The following is a 22,425-nucleotide window of genomic DNA, read 5'->3' as shown; positions in this document are numbered from 1 at the left end:
TTCCTTCCTTCCTTCCTTCCTTCCTTCCTTCCTTCCTTCCTTCCTTCCTTCTTTCCTCTTTCCTGCCCTCCCCCCCTATGATTTGTCTTTAGTCACAAAGTAAAGATTTGAATCTAAGATTTCATGATTCCAAGTCCAGCTCTAAATCTAACCAATATCTCTAATATTCTGGGGTGTTTTGGTGGAATATCCAGAGGATAGAAGAACAATATCCAAATAACCTAAGAGGTCTGAGCCAGGCCTGCCCCTTGTGGGCAGTAAAGTTACCAAAAAATCAGCCCTGTCCCGAGCTTATGTAGAGAATTCTGGACTCCAGAACTATATAGCATGTTAGAGCTGGAAGGGGCCGTTTATCTATTCCATAGTTACGGGCTTTGGGGATTTAGAGTTGGAAGAGCCTTGCTTAATCTCCCCATTTTCTAGATGACATGGATAACTGAGATTCAGAAAGTGGAAGAGACTTATCCAACCAAGGCTGCACAGCTAGTAAGTGGCAGAACAGGGCTCCAACCAAGGTCCTATCAATCACTCTTTTCACTCTATGAGTGGAATTAGATTAGGGGAATGGGGGAAGAGAGACATGGGAGAGAGAGAGAATGTTAAAAGAAAAAAGAGAAAAAAGCAATCTGCAAGCATAAACTATATTTACATGACCATAGACATTAATCCATAGGAAATGAGAAAATATTAAATTTTCCAAATTCACCAAAAGCCAAACTCATCATCAAGGTGCCATTGGGCTGTTCAAGGGGACATCTATCTCTAATTCTCACCTACTGGTAGTTTACCAACTCAGGCAGCCTTCCCTGGGCTGAGCTGGAGGTAGGGGAGAGACAAAACCAAGACTGGAATAGATGCTGCTGCTTCTAAACCCAGTTTTGCTCTGTACCATGCAGTTCTGAGAACAACATCAATGCTGCTACAAAGAGAAATCTTGCAAAGATTTGAGGAAAGGAGGAGAAAGCCAACTAGACATGACTCAATCAGGTCAACAAAGTGAGTTTATTTCTATAAAATCTCTATCAGTAAGTACATGTTGGGTGGTGTTAAGACTAAATTAAACTCAGGTCCTTAATTTCCATAGTTTATTAATATTTACTTGAGTAAGAGAAGACAGAGAGATAGAGAGAAAGAAATCTAGTCTGAATTAGCCACGTGGGCACTCCTCCACATGGCTCTTTCTCAGCCACCATCCTTTCACTGCAAACTTGAGCAAAATATAGAGCATAGAGCCAGAGAGAGGGAGCACTTCCAGAAACTGCTTCTTTTATTCCTCCCCTTCACCTCAGATCCTTAATCTGATCATTTGCAGGTCATGTCCCCTGACCCATACTGGAGCGCAGGGAAGCAGGTCAGACCTAAATGTGGGATCCTGGGAGTGGGGACCCACACAGTGGATAATGGAACTAGACTAGTTATTACCCAAATGTATTTGACTCTGAAGCTTGGGGGGCTTTAAATAAATTGAGAAAGTCCATAAATGTTATTTTGTTGGGTTTGGAGGATGGGATCTATAGTACCACCCCTATTAGAATAAAAAAGGATTTGGGCAACTTTGGAGGACTGAAAAAAAAAAGAAATTAAGATTTCTCATTCTGAAAAAAAAAAGTTTGCTTGTGATTCATTCATCAATTCATTCAACAAACATTTTTCAAACATCATTTTCAGAATCGTACCCTGAACCTTAGGTCAAAGACTTCCTTATTCTGTCTAAGAACACTTTAGGGACCTCTCCCTTAGTCTGGTTTGCTGACTCCTAACTGAGTAAAACCTGTTTGAACAGGCAGTCCTCCAAACCTAGCTGTCAATTTCCCTCACAAGGGTCAAAATATTCAACCCCAAAAGACACAGAAAGGAGTTTTGGTCTGAGCCCAAGGGAGTGCCTTCATCCTCCTTCCTGTGCTTTCTCTGTTGGGTCTTCATAATTTAGAGTATTATCTTGGAGAGGACTCCAGAAGTGGGAAGGTCAGAATTCAGTTCTTCACATCAATACTCTGCCCTGTTCTTTTTCTTTGCTGGCAGCTTGTTCCTTATTGGTGCTCTTTGTATCTTGTCACCTTTCTAATTTCTAGATGGTGTCCTGAATTTTCCTCAGTGTTGTCCTCAGGCAGAGGGGACCAAATCTTGAGTAGCTGGCTGCTGAGGGATTACCCCATGCTTGAATGTTACAGCTCTTCTTTGATTCCAGGACATCAGCTTAGTTAGGTTTCCTGAAAGAGGGTGTGTTTTCATACCTTGGTCCCACCACCCATCCACTGAAGAAGACTTTCCAAGTGGTTGTGTTCTCACTTCTTCCTAATATTCTTATTCTTGGCCTGAATTACGAATAACATGTTGCTGTTTCTTTGCTCCCTCTTGCACCTCCCAACCAAATCTTAGGGTTCAAGAAGGCACACCTGCTCCCTGTCCACTTGCCTTGTTGCAAAAACTGTTGAGCTATTTATGGAAAATTTGCTTAAAAACCAACTTCTGGCCTAGGTATTTGGAAAGAAAGACATTTTTATTTAATTTTAGTAACATGAAAAATGAATGGTGGGGGTGGGGGTTTCTAGAGCTTATAACAGTCATATAGGCAGGTAGGAACATACCGGGGTGGTAGAGAAAGGAGAGGCCAAGCAAAAGAAGTCTAAACCTTTGTATAAGTGAAAATTGTATATCCTTTAGATTTCATCTCCCAGAATTCTTCCCTTGTTCCAAAATTCCCTTTTCCTCTGTGTTTATGTTTGTCTTTTACGTTATTGTATTTAAGTTTGGGGAGATGCCTCTCTCTCTTCCACAAGATTGGTGAGCATTCCCTGTTTTCTCTGGCTCTCTAGTTAAATATTAATAAATCTTTATAAATATTATACTTTGGAGATATTGAATATTAATTTTAAAATCTACACCTTCTTCTATGTAACAGCCTTTCAAATCCTTGTAGACAGCTAAATCTTCTCTTCAGGGTAAATATCCCCATTTTCTCCCATACATCTCCTCTCATGTCATGTTCTTCTTCCTTCATCATCCTAATCTCACCCCTCTGGAACTGATTCAGTTTGTTGATGTCCTTTGAAAAATTTATGCCTCACGCAGGCATAAATCCAGCTACTGGGGAGGAGGATGCTGATGAATTGCCTGAGCTGAATTACAATAGGGCTAAAACCAATAGATCAGTTATCCAAAATAAGTGTGGCACCAATATGATGAAGCCCCAGAAGAGGAGGGTCACCAGGTGGGTGAGGGGTGAACCAGTATGGGTCAAAAGATGGAGTAGATCAAAGCTTTTGTGCTGATAAGTACTGGAATCTGGTCTGTGAATGGTTGCTGTACTTCCATTCTGGGTGAGACAGAGAGATCCCAGTGTCAAAAAACAAAAAACAAAAAACCTCCCAACAAAAACACAGTGCCTGGAACTGCCCACAATATTTCCTATGTGGACCTCCCAGGGAAAAGTATAACAGTCCTCTTATACTTCTTCCATATACTTTGAGCACTTTGAGACATGTTGCTATTTGCTCTCCTTCCTCTCCCCGACTGGGCTACAGTCAACATGTCCTGACCTGGGTGAATTAACCCACTCAGTTTTGGAATTCGTAGAGGAGCTGAACTGAACTGGCAAATAAATAAATGAGTGCAAACTCACCATATTTAAAGAGCCTATCTTGGGACATCTTGCCATTTGCTCAGCTGAGAGTTCATATGAAAAATCCCACTTCCACTACCATTCCTCTTGTCACCTCTTTCTCTGAAAGAATAATCAGATCAATACTATAATTACTTCTGGAAATAGTATGACAACACTGTAGCACCATTCACCATTTCTGTAACTCGCAAGATTATAAAATCCTTCCTTAGCTGCCACTCCCAAAAATGTGTTTTCTTTCTACTAAGATGTAAACTGCTTGAAGGCAGAGATTATCTCAGTTTTGTATTTGTATCCCTGGTATCTAGCACAGTGTCTAGCCCATAGTTGGTATTTAACAATATTTTTTTCGTTCATTCATTTGTTTTTCATACGATCTAGGATCACATGAATTTTTTGGTTGCTATTTCATAGATGAAGATGGTGAGCTCCCAGGAAGTGGGTGACAGAGCCAGGGATTTCCATGGGTACATCAGGAATGAATGTAGCTAACTTGAGAATTTTGAAAAGAGAGAAGATTGGAAAATGTTGACTGCTAATTTAATTCTTGTTAAGAAAGGAAAAGTTATCTTTATTCTTATTGAGTTTGTAATCCTTTAGAATCCTGAAACTTTTTCTTTGTTTCTTTGTTTCTTTTTTTAAACCTTTACCTTCTGTCTTTGGAGATTCTAAGTATCTATTCCGATGCAGAAGAGTGGTAAGGGGTAGGCAATTGGAGTTAAGTGATTTGCCCAAAGACACACAGTTAGGAAGTGTATGAGAGTGGATTTGAACCCCAGACCTCAAATTTCCAGGCCCGGCTCTCTATCCATTGAATCACCTAGCTGTCCCCCTTGAACTTTTTCATATGAACTATTGATAAGACACACTCACTTTGTTCTATACAAATGAAATTAAAGTTTTTTAACAAAGTGTAAAATTTATTCAAATACATCTGTCATCTTATCTCTTTGTATGCTCCCTCCGTGATGCAGACAGTAACTTATGTGTCTACCAATTCTGTATTTCTTATTCTCTCATAAGATCACAATTCAAAGGTGTGCTCATTTTCTCAAGAATACTAATAGAGCATTTGAGCTGTGCCATTTTCTACTCCATTCCTTCTCCCATCATCCCTTGCTCTCATCATATGACTAGCCTATTCTCCCTTACAACACAATATATTCTTGTTCTTTGAATTTTTTCATTTGTTCTAGGTTGATTCCTGTTCACACCTATCCCGAACCTCTCCATTGCCCTCTGATATTAACACTCAATTCTTTGGAGACTTGTGTTCCATGATTTGCTGTCTTTTAGCACTCTACTAATGGTATTTAAAGATAGTCTCTATTTTAGGTGACACCAATGTCATTTAATGAACTTTGCAATTTCCTGAAGACAAGCAAATTCACTGTCCTTTGGTTCAGTTCTGGGTCCAATTTATTATATTCACTCATATACTATCTATGCTGGTATACATAATAAGGGACAAACCTATGTATTGGCTTTTCAACTGCAAATTATGATTTAGGGCAATGGACATTCTCCATCCATTATTTGAGCTCTCCTGTGTGGATGGTCATGCCAAATTCTTTCATATGGTTAGAGATCTTTTTCAGGAGACACTTGGTTCAAATCTGCCTCAGATACTTCCTAGCTGTGTGACCCTGGGTAAGTCACTTAACCCCCATTGCCTAGCCCTTGCCATTCTTCTGCTGATTCTAAGATGGAAGATAAGGGTTTCATTCTAAATTATATATTCAAATAGTTTAGGATTGAGTTGTTTAAATTGAGTGCCATATATTTTTTCATTGTCTTTTTTTCTGATATATTTTGATTAATTCTGATCTCTACTCTTAAAAGCCTGTTGCTTTATTGGACATGTTCATCTGATTCAGATTGACCTTCTACTTTAATAGCACGTTTCCCCTCATCTATAAATATATTCAATCTTTTTTCAGTGTGATATTGTTCACAGCTTACCGTGTCTAGAGTATACCAGTTTCATTCTTGAAGAAAGTATTTGTGGGATAAAGGCATTAGTTTTTGGTGTCATTTCTATGAATCTTTGGCCTCTCAATTCCTTTTTTCCAACATGTGCTTTGTGATATGTTTCTCATCATTTCAGCCTCTTCCCTGTCATTATGTTGAGATTGCTAAGTATCAGAGTGCATATTAATTTAATTTGAAGGGTTTTTTCAAGTTCTGAAGCCTCACTAGAATTTTTCAACCTCTTCATTTGAGGCATAAGCTACAATTTTATGGTAGTCTTTTTGCAAATATTTATTGTGAATAATGCAACAGAAAATGACTGGATGTCCAGGAATTAAGGGTTATTTCTTCTTCTTTCCTTTCACTGAAAAACCCACACCTCCTCTAATTCCTTTCTTTGCCTTTCCATTTGAGTATCTGCGAGCCATCCTACCATTTGGCTTCACTTTCCTTTTTTTCTTCTGGTTTCATCTGTAGAAACAATGTCAAAATTGATATGACTCATTCTCTTCCCACAGTATGTCAACTTATTGGCTACTGGACAAGGATCTCACCATTCTAGTACCAACAACCAAGTTAATGTTTTCAAATGGTCTAAAGTCTTTTTGATCATTAGCATTATCATTGCCCCCTTTTTCCATCATCCATCACTTCAAAATCAGAAGGGGGTCACACATGTTGAGGACTATTGTGTGTTTTTCTTTGTCTCATGGGTTGCCATAGTTAAAATAAATAACACCAAGTGGCCACCCTCCTGGTGATGAACTATTCCATCAAAGTTGGGCCTTAGAAAACAGACTCAGTTTTTTTTGCCAAGATCAAACTCCCTATTAAATTTTATGTTATTAGATGTGATCAGTTATTCTAACCTCTCTAGATCTTTTTGAATGCTGACTCTGTCATCCAATATGTTAATAGACCCTTCTGACTTTGTATCATCTCAAACTTGATTTTCAGACCCTCTCTGAAGGTTTCCCCCAGTTTTTTCATAAAAATGTTAAAGCCAATGTCAGAGCCCTGAAGCATTCCCTCCATGCTAACTTCCATCCATTGTTCATTACTTTTTTGGCCTAGTCCTTCAATTAGTTGTAAGTTAATCTAATTTTGTACTATTACCTATCTCGTGTGTTTCCATCTTTTCTACAAGAGTCATAAAAGAAATTGTAAATGTCTTATTAAAATCTAGATATACTGTGTTGACACTGTTCTCCTGACCTGTTTAGTCTCATCACACATTTTTCACCTGCCTGTAATTTGAAATACAGCCAAATAGGCCTTTGAAATGTTCCCCAAAATGGCATTCTATTTTCTGTATCTCTGCCTTTGCATTGGTCACTTTCCTCCTCCATCTACTTTTCCCCTTCCATACCTGGAATGCATTATCTCTCTGATCTCTGCTTTATAGAATTCCTCTCTCTTAAGAGTGAGAGAACAGAATCCAGGTGAATTAATGGCCATCTTGTAAATGAATCTACAAGAGGCACTGGGAGAAAAGGAAGAGAATTTCTTTTCTGAGGAGACATCAACAGTTAACCTGGACTAAAGAAACATGTTTATGTTCTGAGAATTAACTGATACCTCTGTGAAGGTCTGGAAAGACAAAGTGAGAGAACTAAGTTTAGCTCATTCTGTGGAGAAAACATTTTGATATGTTTTAGCTGCTCACAAACTCTTTCTATAATAATATGCAAAGTATACAGAGCACATTTGCTGATGCTAGAGGCAACCAGAATTTCATGTGTGTCCTGGCTTCATTTTGAACTATTTGTTCTCTACCAAATAAGAATGCACAGAATCCAGCTCTTTGTTTTCTCCCATTTCCTTTCCCAAGTAGCAACCATTTATCAAGGGCTTTCTATTTTTCAGGCTCCATGACTGGGAATTTTGTCTTTGTAAAACTCAATCAACCCCTTACCCTCAAGGGGTGGAATGAGGATAATAATAGAGCTTACTTCGAGTTGGTTTGAGGACCAAATGAGATCCATAAAGTGCTTTGAAAACCACGAAGCGAGATATAAATGCTAGTTATTATTATGAGTCCTTAGGGCAAGACAACATATATGTATAAATGTATATACCAGATAATTTGGGGGGAAGGCTTTGTAGTGTGGGGGTGGGCGGGTGATAATTAGGAAACTCCCTTGTGTAGAGCATAGCATGTGACCTCAGTTTTGAAAGAAAACAAAGACTCTCAAGATATGGAGGTGAGGAAGGAGTACAGCATTATAAGTATAGAAGACAGCCCACGCAAAGGCACATAGGATGGAGATGGAGTGTCATATATAAGTGGGGAACAGCAAGAATTCTGCCATGGTTCTACTGCAGAGTGCCTGAAGGGGCAATAATATAAAATGAGGCCAGAAAAGTAGTTTGGAGCCCCATTGCAAAGAATTTTAAATGCCAAGCGGAGGAGTCTATATTTGCTCATAAAAGGTGATAGGGAACTACTGGAGTTTCCTGAGTAAGGGAATGACAAGGTTAGATCTATGCTCTAGGAACATCATCTTAGCAGGAGAGGTGACCTGATGGGAAGACCATCAAGAGGACTACTGCAGTACTCCATGCAAGAGGTGCTGAGGACTAAATAAGGACATGCATTTTTGAGGTGGTCTCTTTGGGTCCAAATAATGCTAACTTGCCCTTGAACATTCAGCAAGGGATACAGGGGACATCTCTCTTCTCCATCTCCAGAAGCCCTGACAATTACAAACACTTGAGAATAAGAACATGCACTCGCCCAGGTGAGTCTGAGATTAGACCTCAAGTTCTTGGCTGCCCCTCTTCTCCTCTGTGTTCCTTTTCCCAAGTACAGGTAGCTAAATAGCAATCCAGAGAGATGGACATTTCCAGCTTTGGGGGGCTACTATTTGAGTTTGAGTGATCCAAAATTGCCTAGAAAACGGTGATTTCCACAAATGCTTCATAGAGGAGGTAGGAGGCTTCTTCAATTGAGGGCACTCAAGTATCACTGTAGGTTTGTCATATGACCAAACAAGATGGAGGACTAGGCATTTTTTTTGGATCCTCGCTACCTTTCAAACTTCTCCAAAATAGGAATTATGTGCCACAGGTAAAACAATTTTGGCTGTCTCCATGGTTTAATACACAGAGAACCCAAATAAGTTTAAAAATTGATGAATCAACAATAGAGAAAGCTAATAATCAAAAAGAAAGGAAGGAAGGAAGGAAGGAAGGAAGAAAGAAAGAAAGAAAGAAAGAAAGAAAGAAAGAAAGAAAGAAAGAAAGAAAGAAAGAAAGAAAGAAAGAAAGAAAGAAAGAAAGAAAGGAAAAACAAGGCAACATGAACTCACTGAGGAAACACTAGAGAAGATAATTAAGAATGTAAATACAGGGGGCAGCTGGGTAGCTCAGTGGATTGAGAGTCAGGCCTAGAGACAGGAGGTCCTAGGTTCAAATCTGGCCTCAGACACTTCCCAGCTGTGTGACCCTGGGCAAGTCACTTGACCCCCATTGCCTACCCTTACCAATCTTCCACCTATGAGACAATTCACAGAAGTTAAGGGTTTAAACAAACAAACAAAAAAAAGAATGTAAATACATGGAAGGAAAGGACGATCTGGAAGAAATGAAGCAAAAGGCAATAACATTAACAGAAAGTATAATCTCCATGGAGCAAAACATACTAATATCAAACACAAGAAACTTTAAGATTATAAGTCTCCCAGAAAACAGATTAAACTTAGACAGTCTAATGCAAGAAATAATACAAAAAATTGCTTAAAATATTTGGACCACTTGAAAGAATCTGTAGATAATAAAAACAACAACTAAAAAAGCCTATGCTTGCAAACTCCAAGACATATAGTGGTTCCAACTGAGAAATAACAAATTCTATTAGTGATAAAGAAAGGGATCTTCCAATAGGAAGGAAAAGAAATTTGAATCAAACAAGACTCTTATGCATACATCAGCAAACAGAGGAGGGAAAAGAATAATGTGTTCTAAAGCTCAAGATGTAGCCAAAGGTGGACAGGCCCTGCAAATATGAGCCTAACTATAAGTGAAAAAAATATGAACAGTCCGTAAAAAAAAAAAAAAAAAATGAAGTGCTCAGAACATTCCTAGGAAGAAAATAAAACCTGAAGAAATTATTTACTTCTCAAACACCCCAGATATTAGAGATATAAGAAGGGTAAACAAACATGGGAACCATTGACAACCAAATAACATTAGAGAGACCAAAAGAGATCTCCTTCTAAATTTTCATGAGGATGAGAAGAGAAGTTAAATCAAAGGGATGGGGGAGAAACAGGCTTGAAATGTCCTTACAATATCTTGCCTTCAGTTGGATCAACATTGTTGGGGGTGGGGTTGTGGGACTAAATTACAGAATAAGAGAGTCAATAAGAGGGTAAAGGGAAGATGAATACAGAGGGAAATATGTGATGTCTTCTAATCAAATCAAAGGCTAATGGTGAAGGGAAAATAATTATACTATAGTCTCTTAGGAAGAAGAGTGCCTGCAGGAGAAAGAGTAAGGAGGCAAAGAGATAAATTGAAAAAGAGATAAAAAAGGGGGGAGGAATTTTATTTAAGTGGTGGGAAGGGTTACTATACCTTCTGCATCCATAGTCCCACACCTTTCTTCCCAAAAGAGGAAGGCATATTTCATGTTCCCTGGACTAATATTAGTCATCGTCTTTCATTTGAGTTCAGCTGACTTTTAGCATTGTTTTCATTTAAATTCCTGTAGGCAATATCTATGTTCTTCTGGTTTGTTTTCCCCTCTCTGCATCAGTTCCTTCAAGTTTTCTCTATTTCTCTGACCTCTTCATGTTTGTCACATCCCTTAATCATCTCTTTTAGGGGAAAGCCACACCTCAACTTTGAGTATGAGTGGCAGTCCCTTGGTGGCAGAAATACATTGTCTGTGGTAGTCAAATCATCGTAAATCTTCCTACTCCTTAGCTTTCCTGGAAGTGAAATTCTCAACCCTTGTTCTTGCTAGTAGATATTTGCCTAGAGAGAGTCCTCTATCACTTAATCTATCTATGAGGCTGCTGTGCCAGACTTGTGATGTCCTCTATTTCCGTCTGCCCAGCTGGTTGATAGCATACTCTCATACTATTTCTTCTGGTTTTCCCTTAAGTGGAAACAAAATCCTTCCTCAGATATTTCCCACTTCATGGATTTCCCACATGAGTAGGCCTTCTCCAGAGTATATGATGCTACTCCCACCAAGACTTTTTCTTTATTCTATAATGCTTTCAAATAAAGAATACCCTTCTGTGAATGACTGTAAAATAACTTAAAACAAATATGAAAGCAAAGCTAATCCTTCTAGTGGAGAGAGACAACGTGTGTAGGGTACTGGTAGTCAGGGAGAGATGTTTTAGCTTAGAAAGTTATTCAGTCTGTGACTTCACTTGGGGTTTTCTTGGCAAAGATACTGAAGTGGTTTGCCATTTCCTTCTCTAGCTCATTTTGCAAACGAGGAAACTGAGGCAAACAGAACAAAGTGACTTGCCCAGGTCACATAGTTAGTAAGTGTCTGAAGCTGGATTTGAACTCAGAAGGAAAAGTCTCCCTGACTCTGGGTCCAGCAGTCTGTCCATTGTACCACCTAGCAACTCGACTCTATTCCATTCCATTCTATTCCATCCTCTCTTCCCTTTCCCCTCCTTTCCCCATCATCTCTCTTTTTCCTCTCCTTTCCTCCCCACTCCCTTTCCTTCCTTTCCTCTCATTTTCAGTGCTCTAACTACTACGATCCACATCTAGCTAATGTTCGGTGTTAGAGGGCCCCTGACCCAAGCTGAGATAGAGGTCTGGGCCAGATCAAACTTGAGGACAAAACTTTTAGTTCTGTCTGGTAGTGATTAGTGAGACTCTCTCTCTTCATCCCCCTCTAACTCATAGCTAGCATTTATTGGACATTTTAAGGTCAAATATTCTCTCTTGTGATCCTTACAACCACCTGGAAGGTGCTAGTCAGGCAAAATGGGGAAACTGAGGCTCAGAGAGTTATGGGATTCAGTTTCAGTTGTGCGATTAGTAGGTAGCCGAGGTGTAATTCAAACCCAGGTCTCTCTGACTCCAAATTCAGCATCCGATCCACTATGCCACGACATACCTCAATCTGCTGACTCCATTCACAGGGGTCGTGGGTTTCTCGACTTCTCATCGGGATGGCGAAGTTGTTCTGAGAAAGGACCCCAAGAAAGGATTTGGGAGTGATTATCCATTCACTGTTCATGAACTAGTGGTTGATACGGCCACGAAGTTTCCTGACTTCATTGCTGTGGGGACAAGGAAAACAAATGAATGGGAAACCATAACCTATATCGAGTATTATGAGTTGTGTCGGAAGGCGGCAAAATCCTTACTTAAGGTAACGTGGTATCATGTTCTTTGTCACCATGAAGGTGGCTCATTAGCCTTTGATTAGCACTCCAACCTCAACAAGGATCACAGACTTCTCAAAATATGGCACTAAAAGGGCCCTTAAAATGTTAGGTCTGGGAGGGATGTAGACAGAGAAGATCAGAGCTGGGAAGGATCTTAAATGAATTTGGAATCAGAGGTCAGGGGCTTGGATCGCAGCTTTGCTTCTTACTATTTATATCTTGGGTAAGCCATTTCCTCTCTCTAGGGCTGACTTCTGTCACTTATAAAAGGAAGATTTTGGATATCTATAGATTCTTCTATGATTCTATGACTATAAACCCTAGAATATATGAGCTGTCTAACCTCCTTCTTTTTAGAGATGAGAAAATGAAGACCTTTAGTGGAGGGGGGTATAAATTACCTTAGGTCACACAAGTTAGTGCCCAGGGCTCCTGGCCCTCTCTCTGCTGTCCATGTAGATGGGAAAGCTCAAGGAGCATGAAAGATTGAGAAGTCCTTAGGATGCTCTAAATGCCATTTCTTTTTCTGAAGTCATCCTAATTTTACTTAGCCTAAATTTGGATCAATGAACCCAATGGTATCCTCCTTTGGTGTCACATCATGGCATGTTGGGGAGCCAAGACTTTAGAAGTCTATGTCAGAAGTAATTTTTGGCCTTACTTATCTTGAAAGATGGCCAGGCATATCTTTAGACTTAAAATTTATTTGGAAAATATTGAGATTTTCTTCCTCCCTCCCTTCCCTTCCTCTCCCCTCTGCTCCTCTCCCTTTTCCTTCCTATTAAATTCCATAAACACTTATTATGTGCCTAAATAAGTCATATGAGACATTAGACCAAATTCAAGGTCTCAAAAAATTACATTGCCCTTGCTCTTAAGTTGTCCACAGACTCTTAGGAAGAATCCAACATTCACACCAAGAAGCATAACACGAGGAATACTTGATGAGGGCAAAGGTATGATCCAGCCAGAGTGCTTTTGGGAAATAGGAGGTGGAGGAGGCAGAGGGAGAAGACCTTCTCAAGAAAGATTTTGAGGAGGGAGTGACACTTGAACTTAGACTATGAGGAAGGTGGAAATGATGAGAGAGTCAGTTCCTAGGATGGTGAATAGATTGCCTGAATACAGAGAAGTGGGAGGGTGCCTCTCAGATTTGGGAAGCAGTGTCTAAAGAAGATTCATGTGAAATAAGACCAGAAAGGCCCATTAGAACTAGCCTATAGGGGGGAGCTAGGTGGTTCAATGGATAAAGAGCCAGGCCTGGAGATGGGAGATTTGGAGTACAAATCTGACCTCAAATACTTCCTAGCTGTGAGACCCTGGACAAGTCACTTAACCTCCATTGTTCAGGTCTTACCACTCTTCTGCCTTAGAACCAATACATAGTACTGACTCTAAGATAGATGGTAAGGTTTTAAAAAACCAGAACTAGAATATGGATATTACCAACAGACCACAAGTCATAGGAAAGAAAGAATGCTGGATTTTGGGGTCAGAGGAACTGGTTTCAAATTCCACCTCTGTCACTTACTGTGACACTTTGGTTGAGTCACTTAATGTTCTCTGGATCCGTTTCTTCAACTATATGAGGAAGGGCTCCTCTATAATGTGCCATAAGCCAACTCATCAAGGGACATTGGAAACAGGCAGGGCACAGTGCACACACTCTGAAGAATGGACCCTGATCCAGTGCTAGTCTGAAGGGAAGTGGAGAGAATAAGCCCATTGATGGGGCTGTATTTGATTCTCTAAAGTCTCTTCTAGGCAGCGAGGTGGCATGGTGGTTAGAGCCCTGGACTCACAGCCAGAGAAAGATCTGAGTTTGAGTCTAGACTTGGACACTTAGTAGCTTCATGACCGAGGGCAAATCGCTTAACCACTACCTGCCTCAGTTCCCTCGCCTGTAAAATAGCCAGAAGGATAACACCTCCTTGGATTTGTAAAAGGATAAAAAGAAATAATATTTATAGAATGTTTTGCAAACCTTAAAGCACTATTCATTATTGGTATTCCCACTCTATGGCTTCTCTTGAAATGGTAGAATTGAAACTATACCCCTTAAAGGGTGAGAATGTGTCTCAGTTACTACATCAATCCAAAGATCTTTGACAAAGTGGGGGAAGTTCTTGAAAGTCCTTACCTTTAATTAAATAAAATAATGCCACAGAAGAAGTCTGTCCTCGTTGGCTGTTGGGAGAGAGGTAAGGGTGAGAGGAGAGAATGGGCTTATTATGCCCTCTGGGTATATTTAGTGAGTTAATTATACCTTCTGGGGCTTATATGAATGAATCAAAGTGGAGACATTTCATAAATTGGTGTGAGTGTAGAATTCTAGCTGAACCCCTTTGAGAAGGAACCTCCTGGAGGAAAGAAGAGGCTTTAGCCTCAATCAGGTCTCCCACCCTCCCCTCCTCTGCCCCTCTCCCAGTCTATGACCAGAGCTGGGTTTTCTAACTTCAGAAGATCAGATGATGTTGGACTTTCTATTTTCTTATCTTCTTAAATGGTGCCCCTGGATCAGCTGGAGTCATTGTCCAGCAATAGCTGCATTATTGGGAACCAAGGATAGATTGAGCGCAATGGTCTAAAAGGAACTCAAAAGAAAGACTACACCTTGACAAAAGGGGAATTTCCCCATGAACAGGAGAAAAGGACCTCAGTGTCCAGAAGCTGTGAGTTACTCCTTTCCTGTCTGTAGTCTCTAATTTTGAGTCCTTATTTCCCTGGATCTTCTATGTACCAGTAAGAGAATGTGTCGCAGACCTTTGGTGGGATGTTTTGTATCAGTTTTTAACTGTGCCATGTTACCCCTTTCTAAAAACTCCTTGAGGCTAGCCAATAGACTAATTCTAAGCATATAATCTTGAGAAGAAGCACATTGATGGAGGCTCAAGCCAGTGACATCAGAGAATTATCACTACAGGGTTGTCTCTAGAAACATTTTAGGTAGATATAGCCAAGTTCTGAGGCTCTGAGGTCAGTGATCCTTAGAATATAGAACAATAACTTGAGATGATACAAAGGGTATCGAAAAGGGTTTTTCATTGTTATTTAGAATGGGGAAGCCTGAGAGATGGCATGATATAGTGTCTTCAAACTTGAGTATATGTACTCTAGGGTATGTACAAGATAATCTACTGGATTGTAGAAAGAAAACATTAGACCTTTTATCTATTTTTTATTCTAGAAAAGTTAAGTTTAACTAATGTGTAATATATTGATTGAGGGCAGCTTGGTGGCTCAGTGGTAGAGAGCCAGTCCTGGAGGTGGGAGGTCCTGGATTCAAATCTAACCTCAGACACTTCCTGGCTGTGTGACCCTGGGCAAGTCACTTGCAAGTCACAATACCCATTGCCTGTCCCATACCATTTCCTGCCTCAGAACCAATATTTAGTATTGATTCTAGAATGGAAGGTAAGGGTTTTAAAAAAAACCCAAACCAAAACATGATCAACCATGATTCCAGAGGACAGACACTAGTGAATGTTCCTGATAGAAAAAGGGAATAGAATCGTGATGCAGAATGAGATATACATTTTTGGATATGGACAATGTAGAACTTTATTTTGCTGGACTACATATTTTTTGCAAGAATTGTCTTGGATTCTTGCATTGCTGATAATAGTTAAGTTATTCACAGTTGATCATCATACACTATATTTGTTACTGTGTGCAATGTTCACCTGGTGTTCTCCACATTTCACTTTGCATCACTTCATATAAGTCTTTCCGGTTTTGTTTGTTTTTTATGATCACCCTGTACATCATGTCTTATGGCACAATAGTATTCCATTACAATTATATACCATAACTTGTTTAGCTGTTCCCCAATTGATAGCTATCACCTCAGTTTCCAATTCTTTTTGGCTACATATTTTTTAATTGCTTATTTGGTTTTTTAATAACATTTTATTTTCTCCCCCCAATTATGTGTAAAAACAATTTTTTAAACATTCACTTAAAAATTGAGATTCCAAATTCTTTTCTTCCTTCCTACTCTCCCTTCCACCCTTCTTCTCTCCCTGAGATGGTAAGCAATCTGATATAGATTTTATGTGGGCAAGAGGAAGAGATCTCAAATAAAAAAAAAAGAAAAGAAGGGAAAAAAGTGAAATATAGTATGTTTTAGCCTGCATTCAGACTCCACTAGTTCTTTCTTTGAGGGCAGAGAGCATTTTTTATCACGAGTCTCCGAGATTGTCTTGGATTACTGCATTGCTTAGAATAACTAGGTCATTTGCATTTGTTCATCAAAAAATATTGCTGTCACTGTGTACAATGTTCTTCTGGTTCTGCTCACCTCACTTTGCATCAGTTTATGTCTTTCCAGATTTTTCTGAAATCAGCCTGCTCATTATGTCTTGTACACTGTGATAAATTTTACAATTGAAGAAACTGAGGCAGACAGAGGTTAAATGACCTGCCCAGGGTCACACAGCAAGTAAGTGTCTAAGGATGGATTTGAACTCAGGACTTCTTGACTCCGGGCGGCATTGTATCCACTGCACCACCCAGCTGTTGGGGAAGCCTGATTTAGGTGTCACTTGGGGCTTGAGGAGAAAGGAAGGGTAGGTAGTGTGAAAGGAAATAATCAGAGGTAAAAAATAAAACGATTACCAAACATTAAGAGCCTCTTAACCATCACCCTCAGAGGATCTAGGGTCAAATTCTGTCCCTGCTTCCTGTGTGACTATGAATATAAGTAAACTCTTTGAGCCTCAGTTTCCCCATCTGTATTACTGTAACAATATTACTGTTACCTATAAAATAAAAGAGTTGAACCAGATGAAATCTAAAGTCCTTCCCAGCTCTAAATCTTAGCTTCTCCAAGTGGAGAGAGGCTGATCCTAGGAGCAGAGGGTGGGGCTTTTAACCAAGGAACAAATGGAATATTTCTTGGTTGAGATGAGACCCAGTCCATTATAACTGTGAAAATACGTTTCAATTCTCTAGTGAGAAAGAAATTCATAGAACATCAGTCAGAAGGTCTGTTAGGGGAATATCTAGTCCAATACTCTCATTTTACAGATGAAAAGACTGATGCCTATTGAGAAGAAGAGATTTGTCCAAGGTCACACAGATCATAAATAGCAGAGCTGGGATTCCACCACATTTCCCCAGAGGACTTCTAAGCCTTTCCTTCAAACCCTTCATATAGACTTCTAGATCTGAAAGAATTCACAGGCTAACCAGTCCTACCCATGCCTGAGCATGGACCAGTGGTTATCCAACCTTTGCTTGTAGTCCTCCAACTAAGGGAAACTCATTCCATCCTCTAGCAACTCACTCTGCTTTTGGATGGCTCTCATTGTTAGGGAGTCTCTCTCTCTCTCTCTCTCTCTCTCTCTCTCTCTCTCTCTCTCTCTCTCTCTCTCTCTCTCTCTCTAAGTTCTTGCCTTCCGCCTTACTATTAATTCTAAGACAGAAGAAGGGCAAGGGCTAGACAATTGAGGTTAAGTGACTTGCCCAGGGTCAGACAGCTAGGAAGTATCTTGAGGTTAGATTGGAACTCAGGACCTCCCATCTCAAGGTGTCTTTCTATCCATTGAGCTACCTAGCTGCTCCAGTTTTCTTTTTTTGTTAAACCTAAATCTACTTTTTGCCAATTTCCATTCATTGTTCTCAGGCAAAATCGAATCTTATCCCTCTGCCATGGCCCTTTGACTGCTGAAAAACCACTCTTGTGGGCTTCTTAGATCTTCTCTTCTCCAGGCTATGAATCCTTAGTTCCTTCAACTAGTCCTCACATAGAATCAAAGAATTTAGAGCCAGAATGGACTTTAGCAGTCTTCTAGGCAAATCATTTCCACTGAAGAGAACAAAGTCCAGGCTCAAATTCAGACTCAAAACCATTTCCTAATGGACAAGTTAAATGACTTGTCCATGGTCACCCAGGTAATGACAGAATCAGGGTTTTGGGGCTCTCCATCAACCTGGTTGTCCTTTCTGAAACATGACAGGCTATACAATACCCTAAGATATTGTCTGACTGGGGAGAAGCCAGCAAAGCTATCATTTTCCTCCGATGCCTCCTATTCATTCTCATCCCCATCCACATTATTGCTATGGTGGAAAGCCCTTTGTTCAAGTCTTTGTCAAATACTGCATTGGAGCACAGAAGGGACCCAGGCCCCTAAGAGGCTATTTTAGCTGAGCTTCAGCCCTGACAGAGCTTTCTAGATAAGGCAAGACTTATATACACTACAGTCCTGACAATCATCAGGAAGCCTTTTCCAGTCCTCCTTAATTCTAGTGCCTTTCCTCGGAAGATGATCTCTAATTTATCCTGTCTCTAGCTGGTTTGTTTATAGTTCTTTGCAGGTTGTTTCCCCATTAGATTGTGAGCTCCTCGAGAGCAGGGACTGTCTTTTGCCTTTCTTTGTATCTCCAGCATTAAGTATAACGCATATAACAGGTGCTTAATAAATGCATATTGTCTGACTAGTGCCTGGGAAGAAGCTCATCACCAGAATATCCCAAGCCTGATGAATTTCTTAGCCACATCAAGTGGCAAAAGCTTTCTACTAATGTATGGAGAGATTATAAGATCATAAATTTAGAGGTCACTGAGTCTAACCTTTAAAACTAAATAATCCTTTTAAAAAAACAGATTTAACAGATGAGGAAACTGAGGCCCCCAAAGGTTGCCTACAATCATACAAATAGTTTCAGGTCAGAATTTGAATCCAGGTCCTTTGATTGTTACTTTTCCCATTCTGTAATTCTGTATTACTTCCTTTTGGCTTTGGTCCCGTGGAGAGAGCCCCCCACACTGATTAAATTAAAAGTCCCTGAAGTATTGAAATATTACTGTTGCTATCATCATCATTATTAGAGAAACCTCAACTCTAGTTTCCCCAGTGGAGTATTTGCTGGTCTGGTTTGATTTACATTCTGAATGTCTCAATAATCAGGCATCTGAGAAGAGTAGAAATATTTTTGTGTTTCCACAGCTTGGCCTCGAGCGCTTTCATGGTGTGGGAATCCTGGGTCATAATTGCCTTGAGTGGCTTGTTGCTGACATTGCCTCCATTTTTGCTGGGTAAGAAGAAGGATGGGCTCAGTTCAGGGATGTCTTGGCTGGTTGTAGCCTGGGACACGGAGAGAATCTCAGGAGCATGTACAAAATTGGAGGTGGGGATGGGGCAGGGAGAGCCTTAGAAGTCCCCTGGTTGAGCTCCTTCATTTTATAGATGGGAAAATCAAGGCCCCCAACAGGGAAAATTAGTTTGCCCAAAGTCACACCACTAATAAGCAACAGAGATGGGTCTTGCGCCTTGGTCTCCCTTTCTCCCAACCAAGTGGTCTTCCTATCACACCAGGTGGGTGGTGTTGGAATGGACAATTCATTTCCTTTTAGCAATAGTAGAACCAGCTTGGATCTCTAAGAGGTCAGCCAGGTTTGACTCTCTGAGTGCCTGGGAGTCTGTGATGACAGCATCCACCAAAGGGCAGTAATGTACAATAGGAAAGAGCCCAGGACTGGGAACCAAGGAACCCGGATTCGAGTGTTGGCACCAACATTTACTAGCTGTGTGATTTTGAGCAACTACCTTCCTTTCTCTAAGGTGTACCTCCTCCTTGGCAAAGTGGAGATGATAATACTTTCATTCCCTTCTTCAAAGAGTTGTTGGTAAACTGCAAAGCCTTAGAGAAGTCCACCTTCTTAGTGGTAAGAGACTGATAGGAGAGGGTGGCCTTTCTAAAGACCAGGCCTGACCAGGGTGGTTTGGCTTTCTGTCTTCATTTTGGAGCAGTCTGAATCCAGAACCCCTGAATCCAAGCCCAAATGCAAGCTTCTTTCTGTAGCACATACTAACTTGGGGTCAGAAGAAATGCTGCCAATTCAAACGTGAACTCCCATACTCCTCCTAGACTCCATCCTGTTAGGATTTGGGGGGAATGAGCAGAATGGGAAGAGGATTGGGCATTAGGCCATATGAGGACTGGTTAAAGGAACTAGGGAGGTTTAACTGAGAAAAGAGACTTAGATATGAGTATTAAGTAACTAAATGGCCATCATGGATAAAAGACATAAGACTCATTCTGCTTAGTTCCAGAGGGCAGAATTAGGAACATTATAGGTGAGGGGGAGCTGTAGAGAGGCTTGTTTTGACTGGGTAAAATAGGTGGCATTTATATAGTGTTTTATAGTTTGCAAAACATCTTACAAATATGATTTCATCCTCATCACAACCCTGGAAGATAGGCACCATTTCCCATTTTGCAGATGAGGAATCTGAGGCAGATAGCTGTTAAGTGATTTGCCTAAGGTCACACAGTAAAGCATCTGGGGCTGGATTCGAATTTGAGTCTTCCTGAATCTAGGTCTAGTGCTCTATTTTTGTGCCTCCTGGCTGCTTACAAGAAAAAAATCCCTAATGATGAGAAGTGTCTGCAAATAAATGGACTGCTCCAAAAGATAGTGAGCTGGAGGTCCCTAAGGAGAGACTGGAAGACCACTTTTGGGTTCTTGCTCAAGTACAGGGTAGAGTAGGTGCTCTCTGAGGTCCCTTTATTCTCTGAGATTCTCTGATCCTGGGAGGGATATTGCTGGCAGAATGGAAAGAAGAGAAGCAACTTTGGTCACAGAAGACTTGGATTCAAATACTACCTTCAATGACAACAAACTGTGGGACCTTGGGCAAATCAGTTCTTCTCCATGGGCCTTAGTTTCCTCATTTGTAAAATGAAGAAATAACCTCTGGGTTAGATAACATCTGGGGTGTCTTCCTATGATCCCATAAATGGGAAATAAATAACTAGGGGAATCTCTGCCTTCTCAAGGTCCTTTCAGGTCTCACATTTTTTGTTTTCAGAGGCATTGCCGTGGGCATTTTCCCCAGCAATAGTGCCCAAGCCTGCCGGTTCATTGCTGAAAACTCAGAGGCTAACATCATCATGGTGGAGGATGACTGGCAACTTCAGAAAATCCTTAAGGTAACCTTTTCCCTCACAGGGCAATGGGGGCATCCAGGGAAGGTTAATCAAGGTTCCTGCTCCTTTCCTGGAACCAAGTCCAAGATGAGGTGATTGATGCATCCTCTCTGTAGCCTCTATCAATTCTCAATCAGTATTGATCAAATGCCAATTACCTAGCCCAGCATTCAGGAAGCAGGGAGAGGAAGTTTAAGATCTCAGTAAGAGATCCCAGTCTTGTTGGAGGGATAATATGGCAAATTCTTCTCAAGCATCTACTGCGTGTCTAGGCTGGATCTGTACTGGGTGCTGAGAAAAGATAAAAAATTTGGATGAGTTTTGATGCCTTCACTCCTGGAGCTTATAATCTAGTAAAGAGATTATAACCAACACAGATATTATAACAACACCAACACAGATAATTGTAACATACAATATTGTGTGAAAAGATCAGGTAAAATAACATATCTGAGCATCTGCGGGCTTTCCTTAGCTTGAAGAATGTGTCTCCCTAGGAAGGCTAGTCCAAGCTCAAGGTACCACTCTGTGGGGCTACATCTACCCAAACTACAATTTTAAGGGCCTATATGGCTATATTTTTCTTTACTAGTCATATATATGGACACATGCCCAAGGTTTATGGGATATATATATATATATATATATATATATACTGGAAGCCTGCCAGGGGTCCGGAAAGGTGTACAGTTTATGTAAGAAAGAAGGGAGTCAGAGACACAGTGGATTTCTGGAAGCTGTTCTGAGAACTTCCTGTGAAATTTTTATTTTTATACTTTTCTCTCACAGTCACACAAATGCTGGGAAAATTTACATTTCAAACCCCAAACAAAGAAGAACTCAAGGTTAATACTAGTTACATGAGAATTGGCACACAAAACGTATTTCTACAATATAGATTATATTTAGTCTAAGCATTCTTCAAGGCTACCAAAACTCTACTTTATCCAAGTTTTATTTTTATAAAAAGAACCTTCAACATATTTCAAAAGGTAGAGTTAAGTGCGAGAACTCTCAAATTCGGAGGGACAAATCTAACGTGGGAGAGATTAGAGCAGCTTCTGCTGTTTTTTGAGAGTATGAACTATTAATTCATTAAATGCTGATTTATTATAGAATATTAAAGGGAAATTCTATAAAGAGATTTCTATAAAAGATTTTATATCCATACTATAAAACTTGAGGCTATCCTAAAAATATAGATTATAATAATTTTAATAATAAAAAGTGTTGATCAGAAGAGAGCCACACAGAGGGGTCTGATTGGGTATCCATCCATCCTATGGCCTGATTTTCAGACAGTAGGGATCAATGTAAGGTTCTGTCATCTGCATTGACTCAATGGACCCTGATGGAGACTTTTATTTCTCTGAGGGGCTCTCGGCATACATACATACACACACACATACATATGGCTAGGATGTGTTATAGAAGGGCATTGATATTGGGAACTTTTGTGGCCCAGGCACAGGGATGGGGAACTTAAAGCTCTGGTATTACAGGGCCACTGCTGCTGTCTTATGGGAA

General features: G+C 40.2%; 1 protein-coding gene across 1 annotated transcript in view; it reads left to right on the top strand.

Moving 5' to 3' along the window:
- The window catches only part of LOC123256635 (long-chain-fatty-acid--CoA ligase ACSBG2-like), a 100,776-nt gene that overhangs the window by 21,196 nt on the left and 57,155 nt on the right, over positions 1-22,425 (top strand). Inside the window, exons 2-4 of the mRNA XM_044685225.1 lie at positions 11,713-11,945; positions 18,915-19,003; positions 20,781-20,901. Coding sequence (XP_044541160.1) covers positions 11,713-11,945; positions 18,915-19,003; positions 20,781-20,901 — 443 coding nt within the window. The remainder of the gene's footprint in view (positions 1-11,712; positions 11,946-18,914; positions 19,004-20,780; positions 20,902-22,425) is intronic.

This window comes from Gracilinanus agilis, chromosome 1 (assembly GCF_016433145.1).
Source record: "Gracilinanus agilis isolate LMUSP501 chromosome 1, AgileGrace, whole genome shotgun sequence".
Classification (NCBI taxonomy): Eukaryota; Metazoa; Chordata; class Mammalia; order Didelphimorphia; family Didelphidae; genus Gracilinanus; species Gracilinanus agilis.
This window is presented reverse-complemented; position numbering and strand designations above follow the sequence as displayed.